General features: G+C 60.5%; 1 protein-coding gene across 7 annotated transcripts in view; it reads left to right on the plus strand.

The window, feature by feature from the left end:
* The window catches only part of RXRA (retinoid X receptor alpha), a 111,296-nt gene that overhangs the window by 70,846 nt on the left and 20,977 nt on the right, over positions 1-19,473 (plus strand). For 5 of the 7 annotated variants that reach the window (XM_078350648.1, XM_078350625.1, XM_035262251.3 and 2 more), the window contains 3 exons: positions 3,763-4,013; positions 9,921-10,071; positions 10,707-10,886. In XM_078350648.1, coding sequence (XP_078206774.1) covers positions 3,816-4,013; positions 9,921-10,071; positions 10,707-10,886 — 529 coding nt within the window. In that variant the 5' untranslated portion in view covers positions 3,763-3,815. Of the gene's footprint in view, positions 1-3,762; positions 4,014-9,047; positions 9,311-9,616; positions 9,643-9,920; positions 10,072-10,706; positions 10,887-19,473 lie in introns of those variants that run through there. The other 2 variants (XM_035262254.3, XM_035262255.3) reach the window with 2 other exon arrangements.

Consider the following 19,473-nt stretch of genomic DNA (forward strand, 5'->3'; position numbering starts at 1 on the left):
GTTCCCAGATCCCGTGATTCAGTTTTTGCTACTCAGGCCCCTCTGCCACTCCCTCGTGCAGGGAAGGCTATGCGTCTGCTGGCTCCTGGGTTGGGTCTGGGTATCTGAGGCTGTCCCTGCGGCATGAGGGTGAGTCTAGAGGGTTAAGGAAGCCAGTGAGGACCAGATGGTGACAAGCGCCCCTCCAAGACCAAAGTAAGGATTTTTTTTTTTTTTTGTGATGGAGTTTCACTCATGTCTCCCAGGCTGGAGTGCAATAGTGAGATCTCGGCTCACTGCAACCTCCACCTCCCGGGTTCAAGCGATTCTCCCGCCTCAGCCTCCTGAGTAGCTGAGATTACAGGCATGCACCACCACACCCAGCTAGTTTTTGTACTTTTAGTATAGATGGAGTTTTGCCATGTTGGCCAGGCTGGCCTCGAATTCCTGACCTCAGATGATCTGCCTACCTTGGCCTCTCAAACTGTTAGTATTGCAGGCGTGAGTCACTGTGCCCAGCCCCAAAGTAGGATGTTTTAAGAATAACACCTTATGGGAGTCACCACTTATCGGGGTTGGGACAAATAAATGTCCTGGAAAGGACAGAGCCCGCACGCATGTGGCCAGGGCCTTTTGCTGTGAGCAGAGGATGTCCAGGCATTTTTTTGCCTTTTCTTTTTTAATCTTCTCTTCCTGGCCAAAAAGCATCTCTCTCTAGAGGATTCCAGAAAACACAGCCAGCCTATTGTCACCCAGGCTCTGGGAAGGTGTCTGCCATGGATGGAGTCTGTGTAAACAGGAAGGGCTGGGAGCGGGGCCTGGACCAGCTGGCTTAAGGAATTCAGCTCCTGAGGTGCTCTGGCAGGTTGTCCCAGAAACCCTCCAGTCCCCTCCTCCAATTCGGAGTCACCTGGCCCTCTCCGTCTTCCCAGATTACACCTGCAGTAGGGGGTGGGGTGGAGAAGCTGAAAGAATCCAGGAGTGACTTCTCCCATGGCTTCACCATTCCCAGAGGCCATGAAGAAAGGTGGGCGGCCTCCCCGGGGTGCCTGGGGCCTCATGTTGGGCCACTCCAAGACCACAGAGCTGAGGTTTGGGCTCCCTGCATGGCCCGGCCTCCTCCCAAGTGCCCCCAGGGCTGCCTGGTGGACGTGCCTGCAAAGTGGATTTGTGCACACTTGTACTTTCTTGTCCCTTCTGCCTTCAAGTCATTTGGTCCTTTCCTGGATTGGCCTGGATAAAGAGGGCCCAGCCCAGGTCCAGGCTCAGCCTGTATGGGCTTGGCGCTGAGCAGAACTCACTGCTGAGCAGGCGTGCCTGTCTGCATTTCACAGATGAGGAAACTGAGACTTGGAAAGGGAAGAAGCCAGCTCAGGTTTCCTTCTCCAGGGGTCAGCTGAAGGTGGGTGAGGCAGAGCTGTGATGGGGCAGCCCCGTGGCTTTCTCAGGGTCCCCGAAGTGACCTGGTGGGCATGGCAGTGGTTGCCTGGCCTAGGGGCAGCTGCAGGTTTCTGGGAGTGTGCCTTTGGGACAGTTCTCATCTCACACCTTCTCCATGCCTCAGTTTCCCTGTCTGGCACAGGCTGGCGGTAGTAGCTTCTCTGAGAGTTGTGGGTGACATCAGGATGAGCAGCCTGATTTTGTATTTGTCTGTCTTACATGCACTCTTTTGCCTGCCTTCTCTTGTCAGCTCTTAGCTATTCCCTCCCTGGCCTTCTGCACCTGGGGATTCTGCCTGGACGTGGAGACCTGTGGGCTGCACGAGTTTGACATTTACATGTGGTTCCTGCTTGTCCTCCTCCCGGGAGTTTAATGACTAATAGGGCTGGTTTGTAGTACCCATCGTTGCCAGTAGGTGTCACCAACATCTGGTTCTGGAATTCCTTAAGTCTACATTTTTAATTTCAATGAAGAGGTTTATTTTATGAATGATGATGGTTTCCAGTGGGTCAGACAAGTGTCATTTTCTGGTGTGGTCTGTATCCTGAGTGCGATGTGGCACTGGTGGCAGCCAGGCCCGCCTGCCGTGCTGTGGACCTGCTCCCAGGGCAGTGCTGGCTGAAGCTGGCATCCAGGCCTCCTCCCTGCACCTCCCTGGGAGGGAAAGCAGGAGGCCTGAGACTGCTGGAGCAGGGGTGGGCACAGGGTGGCAGAACTTCTGTGTTCCTGCTGCCTTCTCAGGACAGCTGCTTGGGTCAGCAGAGCTGTGTGAGATGAGAAGAGTGCCAGCTTTGGGTGGGGTCAGGTCTGGCCCCGTCCCGCTGCTGGGTGGTGGTGGCATCTTGAACTCATGCTGTGTCTCCCGAGACGCAGGGTACACGGGCAGGTGCTGGCGAGAGGCCTGGCCCAGGGCTTCTTCCGCTCCAGCCTGGCACCTAGTAAGTGAGCCAGTGCCCTGGACATGGCCGCTGTGAGGCTTGGGGAGGTGAAATCTTCCCAGGGCAGTGGAGGGGTGCAGCCAGGGATGTCCTCTTACCTGGGGCGTGTGGGCTTAGTCACAGCTACTCCGTTCACAGTCCTGCTCGATTCCCCAGAGTGCCTGTGATTGCCAGGGTGAGGCACGGAGGGCTTGAGAGACCATTCTGCAGATGGGAAGGCTGAGGCCAGGAGAGGGAGAGGGACTTGACTCGTGTGCCTGGCCCATCGGAGGCAGGGTGGGACAGGCAGGTGGTGCCCACGGCTCCTGGCACACGCTGCCGTCTCTGCTGCCTTGGGTGGGCTCTGACATTTTCCAGTGATCACTCAGGCCCATGGGCAGTGGATTCGCCACCTGGGAGCTTCCCTCCCGCTGTGCCAGCCTCCAGGGTGTGGGTGCCTCCTGAAGGGTGTTCTGGGCTTTGAAATCCCTGAGATGAAAGGCGGGAGCGTGGGAGGTCCCAGCCTCTCCTGAGGTATCTGTGGGCCGCCCTCTTGCTCCTGGCACACACCCAGGCCTGGCACAAAACCACCCAGCAGTACCTAGCCCACCACCCACATAGGAAGTACCCCGTCCCACCCCTCTGCTCCCCTCAGACAGACCTCAGACCATGGAGCCAGGGTCCTGAATGTGCAGTGCCTGGGTTACTGCTGCTGTGGCACTTGAGCAGGCCCAGGCAGTGTGGCCTGAGTGTGGCCTGCTGCTGAGGGCCAGAGATGTGGGAGTGGGTCAGCAGGCAGTGCCAGTCCTGGCTTGGCCACAGGTGGCTGTGGGACTCAGGGCCTGGCTTCCCGCGTCTGTAAAATGGGAGGATCTCAGTGCTCACTGTAGACGTCCCAATTCCACGAACTCACCCACGCCCAGAATCGACCAGGTCCTGGCACACGGGAGGTGCTTGGAGACACCAGCCTTTTTGCCTTTCACCATTATTCCCAGACTTTCACCTTGAGCCCCTGTGGAGTGGGCAGAGGGGCTGTCTCGTCCCGGCCACTAGCCACTCATCCCTCTGTGTCCTATCCACCAGCCACTCCTCCCTCTGCCTTCCCGAGGGATGAGCCTGGAGCGATGAGGGTTGGTGCAGCCCAGGCAGGCATCTTGGGGCACACTCACAGAGGGCTCTTCCTGCATCTGCTGCGGGTCCAGCCTAAAGCTGGGGTCTGGCACAGGGCAGTGCCTTGGAGGGGTGATCTGGGATGCCTGGCCCCTAGTGAGTGTGCATTTGCATCAGTGAGCTGTCAAGACTGATGGGGCCACCTTGGGGTGCCATGGCCTTCCTGTGGGTGTATCTGTAGCTGGGGGGAGCAGGCACATGGTGGGTCCCATCGTGGCCCGTGCTGACCGCCCTCCTGTGGCTTCTTGTCTTGCAGATTTCTCCACCCAGGTGAACTCGTCCCTCACCTCCCCAACAGGCCGAGGCTCCATGGCTGCCCCCTCGCTGCACCCGTCCCTGGGGCCTGGCATTGGCTCCCCAGGGCAGCTGCACTCCCCCATCAGCACCCTGAGCTCCCCCATCAATGGCATGGGTCCGCCCTTCTCTGTCATCAGCTCCCCCATGGGCCCGCACTCCATGTCGGTGCCTGCCACACCCACCCTGGGCTTCAGCACTGGCAACCCCCAGGTGAGTGTGGGGCTGGGGCAGGGGCAGGGGCAGGGGCAGTGGGCGGGGTGGGCCTGGGGTGGAGCCTGGAGCAGGGCTGTGGCTTCCCCTGCAGGATGTCGCCTTATCTTGAGGCCTCTTAGAGGTGGCTGCTGAGGTCTCCCCGCTTGATTTGGGAAACATCCTTGGGGAGCTGCGGGCTGCAGGGTTCTGAGCCCAGGCCTGGCTGACTGCCGAGCTGGGCCATTTGGATCATCAGCCGAGGTGCCTTGCAGCGGGTCCTCTGCCCACGTGGCCCTGCCCATGCTGGAGGGCTGGGGGACTCCCTGTTTCCGTGCCTGGGGGGCTCAGCAGGGAGAGGCCTTAGCCTGCTTTCCCAAATGCCTGTGGCCACACAGCCTGGGTCCTCCCCTGAAGTCTGCTCACACTCAAGCCAAAGGTCCCCCTGGGAAGGCTTGTTCAGGCTCAGGGCAACTGTGTCCCCACCAGGGACACCGGGCCTTGGACCTGCAGTGGCTGGTGTAGCAGCGGTGCTCTGTGGTCTTGGCTCCCTGTGGCTCTGTGGGTGCCTGGCCATCTGTGGGGCTTGGGGACCTTTTCCACAGTTGGGGTTTGCTCAGTCACTTTTCCAGCTCAGCCTGGGCCTTAGGGCTGTTTCTGGATCAGGATGGGCTGGTGCTGGCAGAGCCTGGCACAGTCCAGGTCTTGTCTTGAAGAACTTGGGGACCCCTCCTCCCTCTGGGAAGATACCCCAAGTGTCTCTCGTGGAGTCGTCCCTAGCCCCAGGATCTCCTATCTGTGAGGATGGAGGGCAAGGCTGGGCCTCCTACCCTGGCCCCCAGTGGTTGCTTGTGGATTTCTACCAGGCTTTCCCTCTCCAGGGGCTCCATCTGCCCCGCCCCAAATGGGCAGGGGTGCTCCTTCCACTCTGGATTTCTATGTTTGGGTTTAGCTCTTTGTCTAGCAGCTGAAGGCTCCATGGCAGAGTTTTGGTGCCATCTCAGGACTGCCCACCAGGGTGGGACTTGCCCTAGCAGCTTCTCTGCCCACAGTCACACAGCTGACGGTGCCAGATGTGTCCTGTGGACTCCCAAGCCCCCTGCTGCCCTGTCTCAGTTTACCTAGGTCAGGCACTAGGCCCAAGGGATTGCATGTGAGGGGGCCAGGAGGCAGCAGGTGGACACCTAGCCCCAAGCACCCATGCCACCTCCCGGATAGCCGAGGACTGCGCCTGGTCCAGGCCTGCTGTGCTTGGGGTCTGGAGCCGGCCCACTGCCCATCCACCTGGCCCATTTAGAGCTGGCCATGGTGTCCCGAGCCTGTTTCCCCTGGAGAATCTTTCTGGCTTTCTGGGCCAACGCCATCAAAGCCCTCTGCTCTGTGGGACATATGCAGAAGAACTGGCGCCCCTGCTTCGTGTCCTGCTCACCTCACCTGACCTTCCAAAGGCAGCCAGGAGGCCCAAGGTGCTGGCACAAGGGAGGCCTGGCTATGTCGTTTTTAGCACACCAGCCCTGCCCCTGCTGGTGGCACGGTGCCCTGTGGCGAGAGGGCGATGAAGACTCGTCTTCCACCTGTCCCTTGGCTTGCTGGCCGGCACCTACGGGGTCCTCCCAGGCCTGTCGCCTGCCCTGGACACCCAGGAGTCTAGTGCACAGTTGGTGTTCCCAGAAACCCAGGGGTGCCTGGTGTCCTCAGCACTGTTTGGCCCTTTCTGCTTTCTCCTGTGCAGCCAGGCCTCTGGCACACAGGAGGGGCTTGTTGAAGCCGAGTTGCTCGGGAGCACGTGCTGCAGACCCCTTGACACTGGCAAGGGCCCCAGTGGGGGGTGGAAGAGGAGCTGATGCAGGCTGCCCCAGATGCCCCTGCCTGGCTGCTGCTGGCGTAGGTCTGCTCGTCTCACCCGAAGTCGGTTTCCCTCGTTCTGAGGCCCATGCTTGACTTGGCACTGGTTCCCCAGAACCTGTAGCTCCTTCCCTGGGGGTTAAGTCCAGCTTCAGGACCTCAGCAGTTTGTCCTGGAAACCTGGGGTTCCTTGCATTTATGGGTGTGTGAGTAGGGTTTCAGGGGGGATGTGCCCCCACTCCCGGCCCCAGAACCACGACCGCAGAATCAGAGTTCCTGGAGCCAGAGAGGTGCTCTGACTTCTGCTGCTGTTGAGGAGGGCCAGGCACTCTGCCAGGCACGGCCTTCTGCCTGCTCCAGTCCATGGCCAGGAAGGGCCTTCCAGGTGGCTGCATCCAGGCCACTTGACCCCTCCTGGCGCGGGAATAGGCGTCTGGGGGTGCTTGGGTAGAGCCGGGCCAGACTGCAGCTGCCTGGCCCCTGAGCTGTCCCAAGTCCCCTCTGTGGTTTGGGGGGGACATTCCCCACAGTGGCCCAGAGCCTGCCTGGCTGCAGCTGGCTCACTTGCACATGTCACAGGTATTGGAGGAGTGAGTTGGTGCCAGCTTCCACATAGAGCACTTCCGAGTGCCCAGCATGGAGCTGGACTTGGTGTCAAGGCCTCTGAGCTCCCAAAGCCTCCTGGCGGGAGGGCCTGCATGGGGCCTGTGGGGCTGTGATGTGTGCACAGAGGCTGAGTGGGCTTCATGGTGTTGGAAGCAGGGTGGCACTGGTGCTGGGCACCTACCCGCCAGGGGCTGAGGTCAGAGGGGAGCATGGAGAGGAGCTGGTTTGCTCCTGCCTTGATGGATGGATGAGGCCTAGCAAGGCCGAGGGCTCTGCTCCTGGCAGAGTGGGCCTTCCCAGGTCGGGGCTGGTGAGGGACCCTGCAGGGGCTCAGGAAGGAAGGGTGTGGTGGGTGTGGGGAGAGAGCCAAGAGATGGGCAGGAGACCTGGGTGGGGCATCGAGTCGGCGGGAACTGAAATGAGAGCCAAGGATCTGAAAGGGGAAATGGGGCAGCCCGCACCCTGGCCACGCACGGGGTCCTGATGCTCCAGCAAAGCACCGATGGCCGCCTGGCTTTCTCTGAGCCGGAGCAGGGAGTGCGGGAGGAGACCCTGGATAGCTTCGGGGCTGTGGAGCCCACTGAGGGAGGGGCAGAGCAAGGCAGATCCTGGGGGGGCCCTGTGCTGCGCTTCCAGGGCTGTGAGCCAGTCCGAGGGCCAGCAGCCCTGGCTGGAAGGGTGGAAGAAGGTGCGCCTCGCCTCCCTGTCCCGGCACAGCGTCACTTCTGCAGCCTGGACCATCCTCTGGGTGAGCCCAGAGAAGCAAAGTGGGTATCCCCAGGGCCTGCAGCGAAATGGGCACCCCAGCCCGGCCTCCACTCCACTCCAGATGAGTAGGGGCTCCAGCCTGTGATCTGACTGAGGTCGGGGCAGCCAGGGATGCACCCCGAGTTCAGCCTGGGAGCTGGCTTGGCCACAACACTGAGAGGAAGGCCACAACACTGCCATTCCATGCTGCCACGAGCCCTTTCCCGGCCAGAGATGCTCTGGCGCTCCCTCAGTTTACCCAGGGCAGGTGTGAGGCCCAAGGGACTGCATGTGGGGGTCGGGAGGCAGCAGGTGGACCTCTATATACCCAGGGTGGCTTGGGGCAGCCTGGAAAGAGGAAATGGGTGAGTTCCTCTCCTTGGTGCATCCAAGCAACCTGGGCCTGCAGAGTCATGGCCTGTGCTCTCCAGCCTCTGGCCCGGGCCTCCTGCTCACATGCCTCGGTGCCTCTCCAGTGAGAGGGCACAAAGCGAGGTGTCTGACACTTCCTGCTTGTGGGCACTTTTGCTGCCCCTGTTTGGACCTGACCCTCGACCCTGGCTGTTCCAAATTCTTTCCTTTTTTCAAACGAGCCATTTGCTTCCCCAGCTCTGAACACTGGCCTGGGAGGCCTGCTGCCTGGGACACACATTTCTTCCTCCCAGGCCCTGGCCTGTCTCCTCCACTGCAGCCACCAGCCACCCTGTAAGGCAGCGAATTGTCTGCGAACTCTGCCCTGAGCAACTCTGTTACCCTCATATCGGTGCTCAGAGGCCCTGGCCGGGTGTGGTGGCTCATGCCTGTAATCCCAGCACTTTGAGAGGCTGAGGTGGGAGGATTGCTTGGGCCCAGGAGTTGGAGACAAGCCTGGGCAACATAGTGAGACCCCATCATTACAAACAAACAAAAAGAGCTGAGTGTGGTGGCATGACCCTGTAATCCCAGCTACTCAGGAGGCTGGAGGAGGAGGATGGACTGGGTACAGAATTTCGAGGCTGCGGTGACGATGATTGTGCCACTACTCCAGCCTGGGCCGTAAGTGAGACCCTGTTTTAGGGAAAAAAAGAAAAAAGAAGGCACTAACTTCGTTCCAGTGTTACACATGATGAAACAGGTCACAGAGTTGAAATAATTTTCCCAAAGTCACACGAGAACGGAGGAGGCAGAATCCAGAGCCAGGGGTCTGTGTCTGGGGCCTCAGTGCCTTCAGTGAGACAGTGACTAGACCAGTGAGCCTTGGAGGGCTGGGCCAGGCCTTGTCTCCTGGTGCCTCGCAGAGCCCAGCATGGGGCAGGGCTGGCTGGGCACTGAGTCTGGGCAAGCTCTGTCCCTCTCGGGGTTTCACTTGCCCCTTCTACAGCGTGTGGGGACCATGTGTGACCTGGGCCAGCCCCTGACCTCCCTGAGCCGCAGCCTCCGCATCTGGGGCCCCTGGGGTTCTCCATGCAGGGAGTGTGTGTCCAAAGCTTGGGCACCGAGACACTCAGCAAACGCTGGGGGGCATTCTTTTGCCCTTCAGTTCCGTCCCTTCTCTGAGAAGTGCACCTGGTGCCCGCGAACGTGAGCACTGGGCATTTGGCGAGTCACACAGTGGCCACCTGGTTCTTGGTGAACCTTCTGGCTCCCCCACTGTGCTACGGAGGGCCAGGAGGGCCTCCTTCAGCCCACCTGAGGCTCACAGGGACTAAGCATCCTTGCAGAGCCTTGCAGCCCACCTGGGCAGACTGAAGAAGGACCTAGAAGCCAGAACAGGCTGGGGCTGGAAGAATCATTCCAGGCGCTGGGGCCCCTGTGAAAGGAGGCTTTGGGGTGATTTCTGCTTTGCTTGCATTGAGCTTCAAACTCTTCCTGTCCCATGAGAAGGGGGATGGGATTTGGAGGCCTGAGGAAGGAAGGAGGGGAGCTTCCTGCGCACAGGCGGCAGCAGGGGTTTGCAGAAGTGGAGGCTGGGGGCTGGGGGCCGCCTGGCCGTGTGCTTGCCGCCCTGCAAAGCGGGCTGGCGGGCAGGATGAATCGGGAAGCGCCTGTGGGTCCCCTGCGCTGACTGCAGAGCTGGGTGGAGGCAGCGGAAGCAAAACTGCTGTGTCACTGCACGCGGCAGCTGTTGCCAGGGTGACCGGGTGAGTTTCCCACGCTTGCCCGGGCAGCAGTGTGCCGACGGGTGGGGCGGAGGGGTGTGCGGGGAGGCCAGTGGTGTCGTGCCACCCGATGCCCGGGGGTGTTCACTCCCCTCTAGTGTCATGTGACTAGAGCCCCTGCCCTGCGGTGTTGTGGGGTACATGTGTGGTTCTGGGGGGTCCCCAACCCTCCTCCATCCTGGGGATGGGGCCTCGGTGTCCTCATTTGTGGGTTGGGACCCCCCCAGAGCGCCTGCCTCATGGAGTGTCCCGGAGCACCCAGCAGGGCTGGGCACTGCCAAGGAGCTCAGTCATGAGAGGCAGCTCTCATTTAGGTGGGCAGTGGGCAGAGGGTGCTAGTAGGCAGTGCTTGTGTGTTGTGGGGGTGCCGAGGGGTCCTTTTCTGCAGAGGCCTGGAGTCTTCTGTGGGCAAGTCCTGAGGATGCCACAGCCTTTGCTGGCCTGGCTGAGCACACAGTGGCCCTGCTGCTTCTGGGCAGGGTGGCGGGTGGGGGCACAGCCCTCTCTAGCCTCGGTGCCTGTGTGAAGTGGGGGTGTGCTGCGCCATCCTTGCTGGTGTGTACCCCACTGACTGCTGTGGTTACCCCCCCAGCTCAGCTCACCCATGAACCCCGTCAGCAGCAGCGAGGACATCAAGCCTCCCCTGGGCCTCAATGGCGTCCTCAAGGTCCCTGCCCACCCCTCAGGAAACATGGCATCCTTCACCAAGCACATCTGCGCCATCTGCGGGGACCGCTCCTCAGGTACGGCTGCTTTGGGGGCTGGGGGCCCATGGGACAGGGCTGTCAGGCCACTGCAGGGTCTGGAGGCCTCCCCAACTCACCCTCCTCTGGCAGGACCCCCAGGCCAGGGTGCAGGGAGGCAGGTGCCTGGGCCATGCTCCATTCACCCCACTGAGCTCCCTTCCAAGGTTCTCACATCTGTGGGACACTGAGTGTTGGGTTGGGTGGGGCACAGGGCAGACTGAGGCTTCCAGAGAGGAGGCGGCTGCTGATGGCAAGGTCAGCATGGGGGCAGGCAGCGCTGTGCCTCCTCCCTTGGCTGGGTCTGGGCAAGGGGCTTATGATGTGCCACTGACCCTCAACAGCCTGAGAGGGAAGAAGGGTGCCCTCTTCTGGGCTGCACAGTGCAGACAGAGCAGCTGCCTTGCCAGGGGCCCTGGTTCCTGGGGGGCTGGGATTTGTCCCTGCCCTACTCCTGAGCTGTCCTTGGAGGAGCAGAGAGGGCAAGGCTGGGGCCCAGTCTGAGCCCAAGTAGGGGTCTGGAGACCAGCAGGGCCCTTCCTGAGGCCCGGCCAGCCAGCTGGCAGTGGTGGGGTGGGTTCCCCGAGGCTCGGTGGCTGCTCTCCAGCCCTGCCCCACCCCTCCCCACCCCGCAGGCAAGCACTACGGCGTGTACAGCTGTGAGGGCTGCAAGGGCTTCTTCAAGCGGACGGTGCGCAAGGACCTGACCTACACCTGCCGCGACAACAAGGACTGCCTGATTGACAAGCGGCAGCGGAACCGGTGCCAGTACTGCCGCTACCAGAAGTGCCTGGCCATGGGCATGAAGCGGGAAGGTAGGCCGTGGCGGGGCACCGGTGGGTGTTGGGCAAACGGGGGCCCGGGTTCCCTGCGTGGACGCCCAAGATAGACAACAGGGAGTGAGCATCCCAGACAGAAGCTCAGCAAGGCCGAGGGAGGAGTGGGGGCGGGGCCCTGGGTCCTGGGTCCTGGTTTGCATGCACTTTTGGGGGTGTGCCTCGATTCCTCCCATCAGGTCCTGTGTCCTGGGCCTCATGGGGTGGGAGATGCTGTCTTGGGTGAAGGTCTGCTGGCCTGTCCCTGTCCCCCAAGCTCTGCAGGACACCCTTCCTCTGTCCTGTGCCATGCCGCTCCCACAGCCCCACACGTGTGTGGCCGATGTATCTTACTTCCTTCCCGCCAGCCCCTGGTGGGGTTCCCAGGCAGGGCCCAAGCCACTGTCTCACACCAGGGATGTCCTGAGTGGAGGCCTGGTTCTGCCGTTTCATTTCACCTTCTTTTGTGTGACTGTCTCAGCCTTGGTGGTCCTCATTGAGAAGCCACAGTCTCTGCTGAGCCCCGTACCCCCGTAGGGCTTCCTCCCCAGGCCTTGGGTCCAGAGTGGCATCTGGGCTGGCATCAGGTCCTTGTGCATGCAGCAGTGCTGCCTTCTGGGGCTGGCGTGGCCGTGCTGTGTTGCCAGTCAGACCTTTCTGATGGGGAGGATGTTTCATGGAGTGCTGGTGTTTGCTCAGGCCCACCCTTGGCTGTGCAGGTTGGGAAACTGAGGCCAGAGGGTTCCGGCCTTGCTCAGGGTCACAGGCCATCCAGACCTTGTTGCTTTCACCAGAGGGTAGAGGAGCGTGTACCCATCCTGGAGAGGTGTAGGCCCAGCCCAGTTCTTCTGGGTGCCTGGGCTGGCAGGTATAGCTTTGACCCTGGAAGATGAAAACTGGGACAGGGGCAGGCATGGTGGGCAGCGGCCAGGGCCACTGTGCCAGGTGTGGAGACTGTCCTGTTCTGGAGTAGAGAGGCCCAAGGTGTAGCTGGAGCTGGGTAGAAGGCCCCCGCATGCAGCCTGAGCCTGGTTTACCCGGCGATGATGCCACAGCACAGGTTGAGCCGAGACTATGCTCAGCAACGCCAGGCCTGGGCGGACAGCAGTGAGCTCGCTGTCCTTTGAAAGTGATCAGCAGTTGACCAGGGGGGCCCCAGAGTACAGTCAGTGCAGGCTGCGGGGAAATCGGGCGCTGTGGGAGCCGAGGGGAGGCATCTGACTCTGCCCCAGGTACCCAGCAAGACTTAGGCAGGCAGGAGGGCTGTCCGGCTGATGCCTGAGGACACCTGGAAAGGTGTCCACAAGCCTGGCTGCAAGGAGCATCTGTGCAGTCTGAGACTGTCATCACACTCACCCTCAGAGGTTGGGGATGGCCTTTCTGTGTGGTGTGGCGTGTCTGTGGTGTATGGGTATGGGTGTGGGTGCTGTGTGTCTCTCTGTATGGTGTGTGTCTGTGTGTGTGGTATGGCATGTCTTTGTGTGTGTGGTGTGTCTGTGTGGTGTGTGTCTGTGTGTGTGGTGTGTCTGTGTGTGGGGTATGTCTGTGTGTGGTGTGTCTGTGGGGTGTGTCTGTGGGGTGTGTCCATGTGTGGTGTGTGTGTGTGGTATGTGTCTGTGTGTGCGGTGTGTCTGTGTGTGGGGTATGTCTCTGTGTGGTGTGTCTGTGTTGTGTATCTATGGGGTGTGTCTGTGGGGTGTGTCCATGTGTGGTGTGTGTGTGTGGTGTGTGTCTGTGTGTGTGGTGTGTCTGTGTGTGGGGTATGTCTGTGTGTGGTGTGTCTGTGGGGTGTATCTGTGGGGTGTGTCTGTGGGGTGTGTCCATGTGTGGTGTGTGTGTGTGGGGTGTGTCTGTGTGTGTGGTGTGTCTGTGTGTGGGGTATGTCTGTGTGTGGTATGTCTGTGTGGTGTGTCTGTGTGGGGTGTGTCTGTGTGGGGTGTGTGTCTGTGTGGTGTGTGTGTGTGGTGTGTCTGTGTGTGGTGTGTGTCTGTGTGTGTGGTGTGTCTGTGTGTGGTGTGTGTCTGCGTGTGGGGTGTGTCCGTGTGTGGTGTCTGTGTGGTGTGTGTCTGTGTGTGTGGTGTGTCTGTGTGTGGGGTATGTCTGTGTGTGGTGTGTCTGTGTGGTGTGTCTGTGTGGGGTGTGTTCGTGTGTGGTGTGTGTCTGTGTGTGGTGTGTGTCTGTGTGGTGTGTGTCTGTGTGTGGTGTGTCTGTGTGTGGTGTGTCTGTGTGTGGTGTGTGTCTGTGTGTGGTGTCTGTGTGTGTGGTGTGTGTCTGTGTGTGTGGTGTGTCTGTGTGTGGGGTATGTCTGTGTGGTGTGTCTGTGTGGTGTGTGTCTGTGTGGGGTGTGTCTGTGTGTGGGGTATGTCTGTGTGGTGTGTCTGTGTGGTGTGTGTCTGTGTGGTGTGTGTCTGTGTGTGGTGTGTCTGTGTGGGGTGTGTCTGTGTGTGGTGTGTCTGTGTGTGTGGTGTGGCATGTCTGTGTATGGTGTGTGTCTGTGTGTGGGTGTGTCTGTGTGTGGTGTGTCTGTGTGGTGTGTCATGTCTGTGTGTGTCCGTGTTTTTGTGCATAGTTTGTGTGCACGTGTGTGTGTGTGTGTGTGTGTGCTTCTCATGTTCCGATGCCTTGCTCTCGGCTGCAGCCCTCTCTCCAGGCTGCACTGACTCCTAAAGCCCCGCAGCCTGGTCATCCGTGTGCTTGGGATCACCAGACTCCCGCTGCCTGGGTCCCCCAAAGCGTAGGACCAACACCCCATCCCATCCCAGTAGAACTGTGAGATGTTGGGGCTGGGGGGACCTAGAGTCACCTGGTCTGACCCCTCCTCTGGTGCCAACTGTGCAATGTTGGGTCTGGGGGGACCTAGAGTCACCTGGTCTGACCCCTCCTCTGGTGCCCATTGGTGACTGGGTCCTGTTAGGAGCATGCCATGTGGGGGGCACCCTGGACACCCCCTTCCTGATCCCCACACATGGTCTCACTTGCCCCATACCTCTGAAATAGAGAAATGGGGTGCAGAGAGGTGAGCCGTGGGGAGGTCCCAGGGCCAGCAGCAGGCATGGCCCGTTTCTGGCCACACATGCTGTGGCATGTCTGTATGTGCCGATGGAGGCGCCTGGTGCTTCTGGTCCTTCCTCTTGGCGGCGCACAGCCCTGGAGACCAGACTTACGGGCCGTGAGAGAAACAGCTGCTGCTGTCAAGGGACCCCCTCCTCTTTGTCTCCAGCAGGATTCTGTGTCGTGAACATGCAGTCAGAACGCTGCTGAGTGCTCTCACCCCATACACAGCTGCAGAACTCAGCCTTGGCATGAAGGGTGCCTCTGCGTGGGCGGAGAGGAGGGGGTGAGGCCCCGTGCCAAACATGCCCTGCTGCCAACGCCTCTTCTCGGGCACAGGGAAGTCTCTTACCTCCCCCACCCTGGCTGTGTGGGCTGCACAGGAGCCTGTGGAGCTCCTTACTCTTGGGCAGTGTGTTGGGGCCTCAGGTGCAGCCGAGGCCCTGCAGGGACCCCACATGGGATGGGTGGCTGGGAGGGCTTGGGAGGCACCTCCTTTCCCGCCTGTGTCTGGGTGCTGGACAAGACCCCTTGGTTCCAGATGAGTCCTGAAATGGAGAGCACTTCCCTCTCTCCTCTTGGGGCAAAGCACTGCAAGGTGGGCTCCCTGGCAATGGAAGGCACGGCTGTGGGCCGCATGGGTGGGGCATGGCAGTAGCCCTGGGGAAAGCTATGGGGCTGGATTGGCCAACCCTAGGTGCCCGTGGCACAGAGTGTGCATACAAGCTGTCTGCCTTCCCCCAGATCCCTTCCCTCCTGCAGGATGGGCGCTGTTGGCTTGGGGGGCTAAGCCCTCCTAAGTGTCAGGTCCCAGGCAGGCTGCCACGCTGACTGGCCTTGAAACCACATGGCCCCTTGGCCTGGTTTGTGATCACACCCCTAGAAACTGAGGCTGGTGCTGAGGTGTTGGGTCCCATTGTAGTGCTGTGAGGGAGTTTTCTGGGGTGGGTCCTGGGGCTGGCTGAAGGCAGATGGTCCAGGTGCCTCTTGCAGTGACTCTGCCCCCAGCAAGAGCCCACTGGGGCTCTGGGGCAGGTGGGATCCCTACCCCTATGCTGAGGATGCCACAGGCTGATAGCATCTCGGGTTGGGCAATGGGGCCTGCATTTTCAGGCAGCCGCCAGGAGGGACTTGTTCCGCTGCATTCCCGGACCAGGGGTGGGCAGAGGCTGGGGGACTAGTGTGATGGGTGTTGGCCCTCTGCCAAACTGAGCTGGGCCTGTTTGCTGAAGCCGGGGGTGGCAGGGCTTCAGAGCCTGCAGGCACATGTGGTCTGATGGGGAAAGCAGGCCTTACCCTTGGGGGTTCCCAGTCTGATGGGAGAAGCCTGGCTTCCACTGGGGGGGATAATGGCCCAGATTAAAGGGGATGGTGCCTGCCCCCCACTCTACTTCCTCTTCCCCCAGGAAGGCTGCTCCCCATTTCCTTCCTGCCTGCCTTTGCTTCCTTGCCCACCCTCCAGCTTGGAAGGACCGTGTGCAGAAACAGCAGTGTCTGGCATGTGGTGCATATGTGTGTGCACATATGTGTGCATGTGCATGTGTGAGTGCACTGCAGGGACACAGCTGACTCACATGTCTCTGTGGTGGGGAGGGAGCCCTGGCTGTATGTCCATGTGTGTGAGTGCATGTGTGTGTGCACGTGTATGTGTGGTGCCTGTTTGCGCACATGTGAGTGCACATGTATGAACGTGTGGTGCATGTGTGCACATGTGAGTGCATATGTGTGCGCGTGTGAGTGCATGTGCGTGCACATGTGTAAGTGCACATGCATGTATGTGTGGTGCATGTTTGCACATGATGCATATTTGTGTACATGTGAGTGCATGTGCATGGTGCATGTGTTCACGAATGCACGTGCTGCATGAGTGCATGTGTGTGCACACATGTGAGTGCATGTGTGTGCACATGTGTGAGTGCATGTGTGTGCATGTGTATGAGTACACTGCAGTGACATGGCTGACCCACATGTCTCTGTGGTGGGGAGGGAGCCCCGGCTGGGCTAAGGTGTGGCCCTCTTGCCATCTGGCCTGACACTGGGCAAGTGACCTTGCCTTGCCAGGTTCTCAGGTTCCTCATCTGTCACAGGCTGGGGGCATCAGGAAGACCCCTGCGAGCTTGGGGACAGAGCATGGCAGATGAGAGTGCTGTGGGTGGGTGGCAGTGGGGTTGGAGAGCAGTGGCTGTGTGTGTGGTGTGTTTGTGGTATGTGTGTGTGATGTGGCATGTCTCTCTGTGTGTGTGTGTGTGTCTGTGGTGTCTGGGTGTGTGTGGTACATGTGTGTGTGTATGGTGTGGCAGGTCTGTGTGTGTGTGTATGGGTGTGTATGGTACGTGTGTGGTGTGTGTGTATGTCTGCATAGGTTTTATGCACGTGTGTGTGCATGGTTCTCATGTTCTGATGATTCGCTCTAGGCTGAAGCCTTGAGGGAACATATGCCATTCCCTTTAGAGACTCTAGCTGGCTGTGTGGCCTCTGGTGCCGCTCTCTGGGGCTCTGTCACCCCACCCTTAAGGGGAGGCCAGAGTGGTTTGGTGGAGTTCAGTCCCGCCTGTCTTGAGCCCAGCTCTGGGCCGTGTGAAGGACAAAGGAAGGGCTTGGCCATTGCCACTACCCGAGGCAGAGGAGCCAGCGGGGCTGGGGATGCCCTTGGGCCCCTAAATGCCTACCTTGGAGCCACCTACCTTGGAGCTTCCTGCTTTCCCCCAGACCCCTTCCCTCCTGCTTGGCCCATAGGGGCTGTGGCAGGTCAGAGATGCCCCTTGCTTCTGAGGGGCTGCTGTACCCCGAGTCCTGGGCCAGCATGTCTCCTGATGCTGGGACCGCAGTGAAGCTGGGGGCAGGGGTGCCTGGGCGGGGATCCAGCCGTAGCAGTGTGGGGGGTCTCAGGTCTTCCTGGGAGGACTAGGCTGCGATGTACGCACCTCCTCTGCCTCCGAGCAGCGCTCACTCAGGCTGGAGGGTGAAGAGGCCCTGTGTTTACAGACGCCTCCCGCCCGGCCCGCGGCGCCAGCAGAACATGAGTCAAGCGTGACTTCGTCTAGAAGGTGATTGTGCTGGCAAAGCATCAGTCCCGGCCCCTCCTGCCCCCAGCCTATAAATAAAGCGATCATATTTATAATGATGCTGGGCAGAGCTGCCGGGCCCTTCACAGCTTCAAACAGCTTCACGAAACACTCGCTAATTAATTCTCGGCTGTCCTGGCAGAGAAGGCAGGTGCCAAGGAGCCCAGTTCCAGGCGCCTGGGGAGAACTGGCAGGAAGGCCCCTCGCTCAGGGCCACCCTCATCTGGGGCTCCCTGTGCCCTGGGGCTACCTCTGAGCAGGAGGAAATCCCTGGCACGGGGCCAGGCTGGCACGTGGGGTGGGAGGCTCTGGTGACAGCTCTGGGCACCTCCAGGCCCCCCGTGTGCTGGCGCTTCCTCTTGGAGCTGTCCTGGGGGTGGGCGCTGTCATTTTCTTCTCACAGATGAGGAAGCCAAGGCACGGAGAGGTCGGGGGCTTGCCAGGGGCCACACGGCTGCTTGGGCTGTGGCAGGCTCTGGGCTCCGGGGGGCTATGGTTGTCCGATCCCAGGACGGCGGCTTCAGGCTGCTCACTGTCTTGAGGGCTCAGTCTTGCCCCTTTGGTGCTCAGAGCCTCAGTTTCCCCACTGGTGAGACAGCAGTGCTAGCTGTGTCTTGGCACTGAGACTTCAGAATTCTGTCGTTGGTGCCCATCCTTAGGGTCTCAGGGACCTGGGCCAGTGGAGGTCCCTGTCCCTGTCAGCTCAGATGCTGGCTGAGACCCACCTGCATGGGTTCCTCCTGCCAGGGGTTAGGGTTGACTCTATTGGCTCAGGATCCTGTACAGAGGGTCGTGTGAGTAGTGACCCCGCCCCAGATGAGTGCCGCCCACTGGAGTGCTCATGGAAGTCCCATGTGGGGGCTGCCAGACCCTCAATGTCTGCCTGCCAGCTGTGCCCCCTACCCTGCGCCCACCCACCATCAGGTTTCCAGTAGGACCAGGCCTGTGTGCCAACTGTGGGGGGTCCCGGCTGGCTCCTTGGCCTGGTTGGTGCATCTTGAAGCTGGGGCTGGGCCTCCCAGCCCTGAGTCTCTGTGTGGGCGGAAGTCCCTCGCTCAGGCAGCGGGCCGTGCAGGAAACTGTTGGCACAGGGTGGCTGAGAGGCGTCCACGTGGGGCTGTTAGAGAGCTCTGGCTGGTGTGAAGGGAACCACGCAGGGCTGGGGACCCTGGGCCTGGGGGTGTGAAGTGGGGAGGGCTTGTAGAGCCTGGAGAGTGCTGCTCAGCAGGAGCTGTGGCTTTAGGAGGAAGTGGCGGCTGACACCATTGCGGGTAGGGGCAGGGAGGGTGCCAGAGGCGCAGATACGCTCTTCCGCTCTTGTTCCTCCTGCTGTCCCTCATGTTTGCCAAAACCATCTGGAAGCCAGAGGGCGGGAGGGTGGGACAGGACATAGTCAGTCCATGGTGGCTAGTGCCTGGGAGAGCTCCAGGCCAGGTTTGTGTTCTGCCCACCATCAAGATGGCCTGGAGGAACAGGGATGAGCCCCACCCAAGACCCACAAAGGTGGCAGCTCTCGGAACACCCCTGCCAGGCCATACCCTCGGGTCCTTAGAAAGGCCATGTCCTAGGCATCAGACCAGGAGGAGAAGGGGCCTGGATCAGGGACTACCCAGCCCAGCACACTGGCATGAGGGCATGAGGAAGGGAGGAATTGGCCCCAGGTCCGTGTCTGAGCTGGGAGGAGATACGGCAGGAGGGGCATTTTCAGGGTGAGAGTGGAGATGTTGACTGGAGGAGGGCGTGGAGCTGTGCTTGACAGAACTGGCCTTGCAGCCCGGGTCCCGTTGCTTTTGTGTCTCTGCTACTGACTGACTTGGACAAGTCCCTTTGTCTCCATGAGCCACAGTCTTCTCGTCGGTACAGTGGGGTAATGCAGGTGCCCGCCCTGTGAGGCTGTTGGGTGGCGGATGGAACAGAAGAGGGAGGAGGTGGTGGGGTTGGGACCGGAGCCCCAGCTCAGGCCTTTCGGGGAAGGGGGTATGTCTTGGGGGAACAGCCCATGAGCCAAGTGGACGCTTCTGTCCAAGCTTCATCTGGGTCCCAGTCTGCCCCCCGGCACTTCTGGTAGGGGATGCCCAGATAGGCTGCAGAGGGGCTAGGTGGCTCCCTCAGGGCCCAGAGTGGACAGTCCAGGAAGGCCAATCCAGGTGTGGGAAGCACGGGGTGGGAGGAGCCTCACGTGCCTGGGCAGCAGGGTTCATGCCTCAAGCCTTTTGCTCAGCTCACCCCCAGGGCTGATCAGAGTCAGCTAACTAGAGCCCACGCCTGAGCAGGGAGCGCGGCCAGGGCTGCAGGCCCTGCTGTCTGCAAGCGTCGCTGTGTTTTATCCTAATGCTCAGTGTCCGGTGCCCCACGAGTGGCTGCTCCCTGGGGCAGGATTGAAAGGCATCTCTGTGCCACTGCTTGGGGCGTGGTTGGTGGAGCTGGGTTGGCCGTGTCTGTGTGGCCAAGGTGGGCCTGGTGGGTGCCTG

This window comes from Callithrix jacchus, chromosome 1 (genome assembly GCF_049354715.1).
Source record: "Callithrix jacchus isolate 240 chromosome 1, calJac240_pri, whole genome shotgun sequence".
Lineage (NCBI taxonomy): Eukaryota > Metazoa > Chordata > Mammalia > Primates > Cebidae > Callithrix > Callithrix jacchus.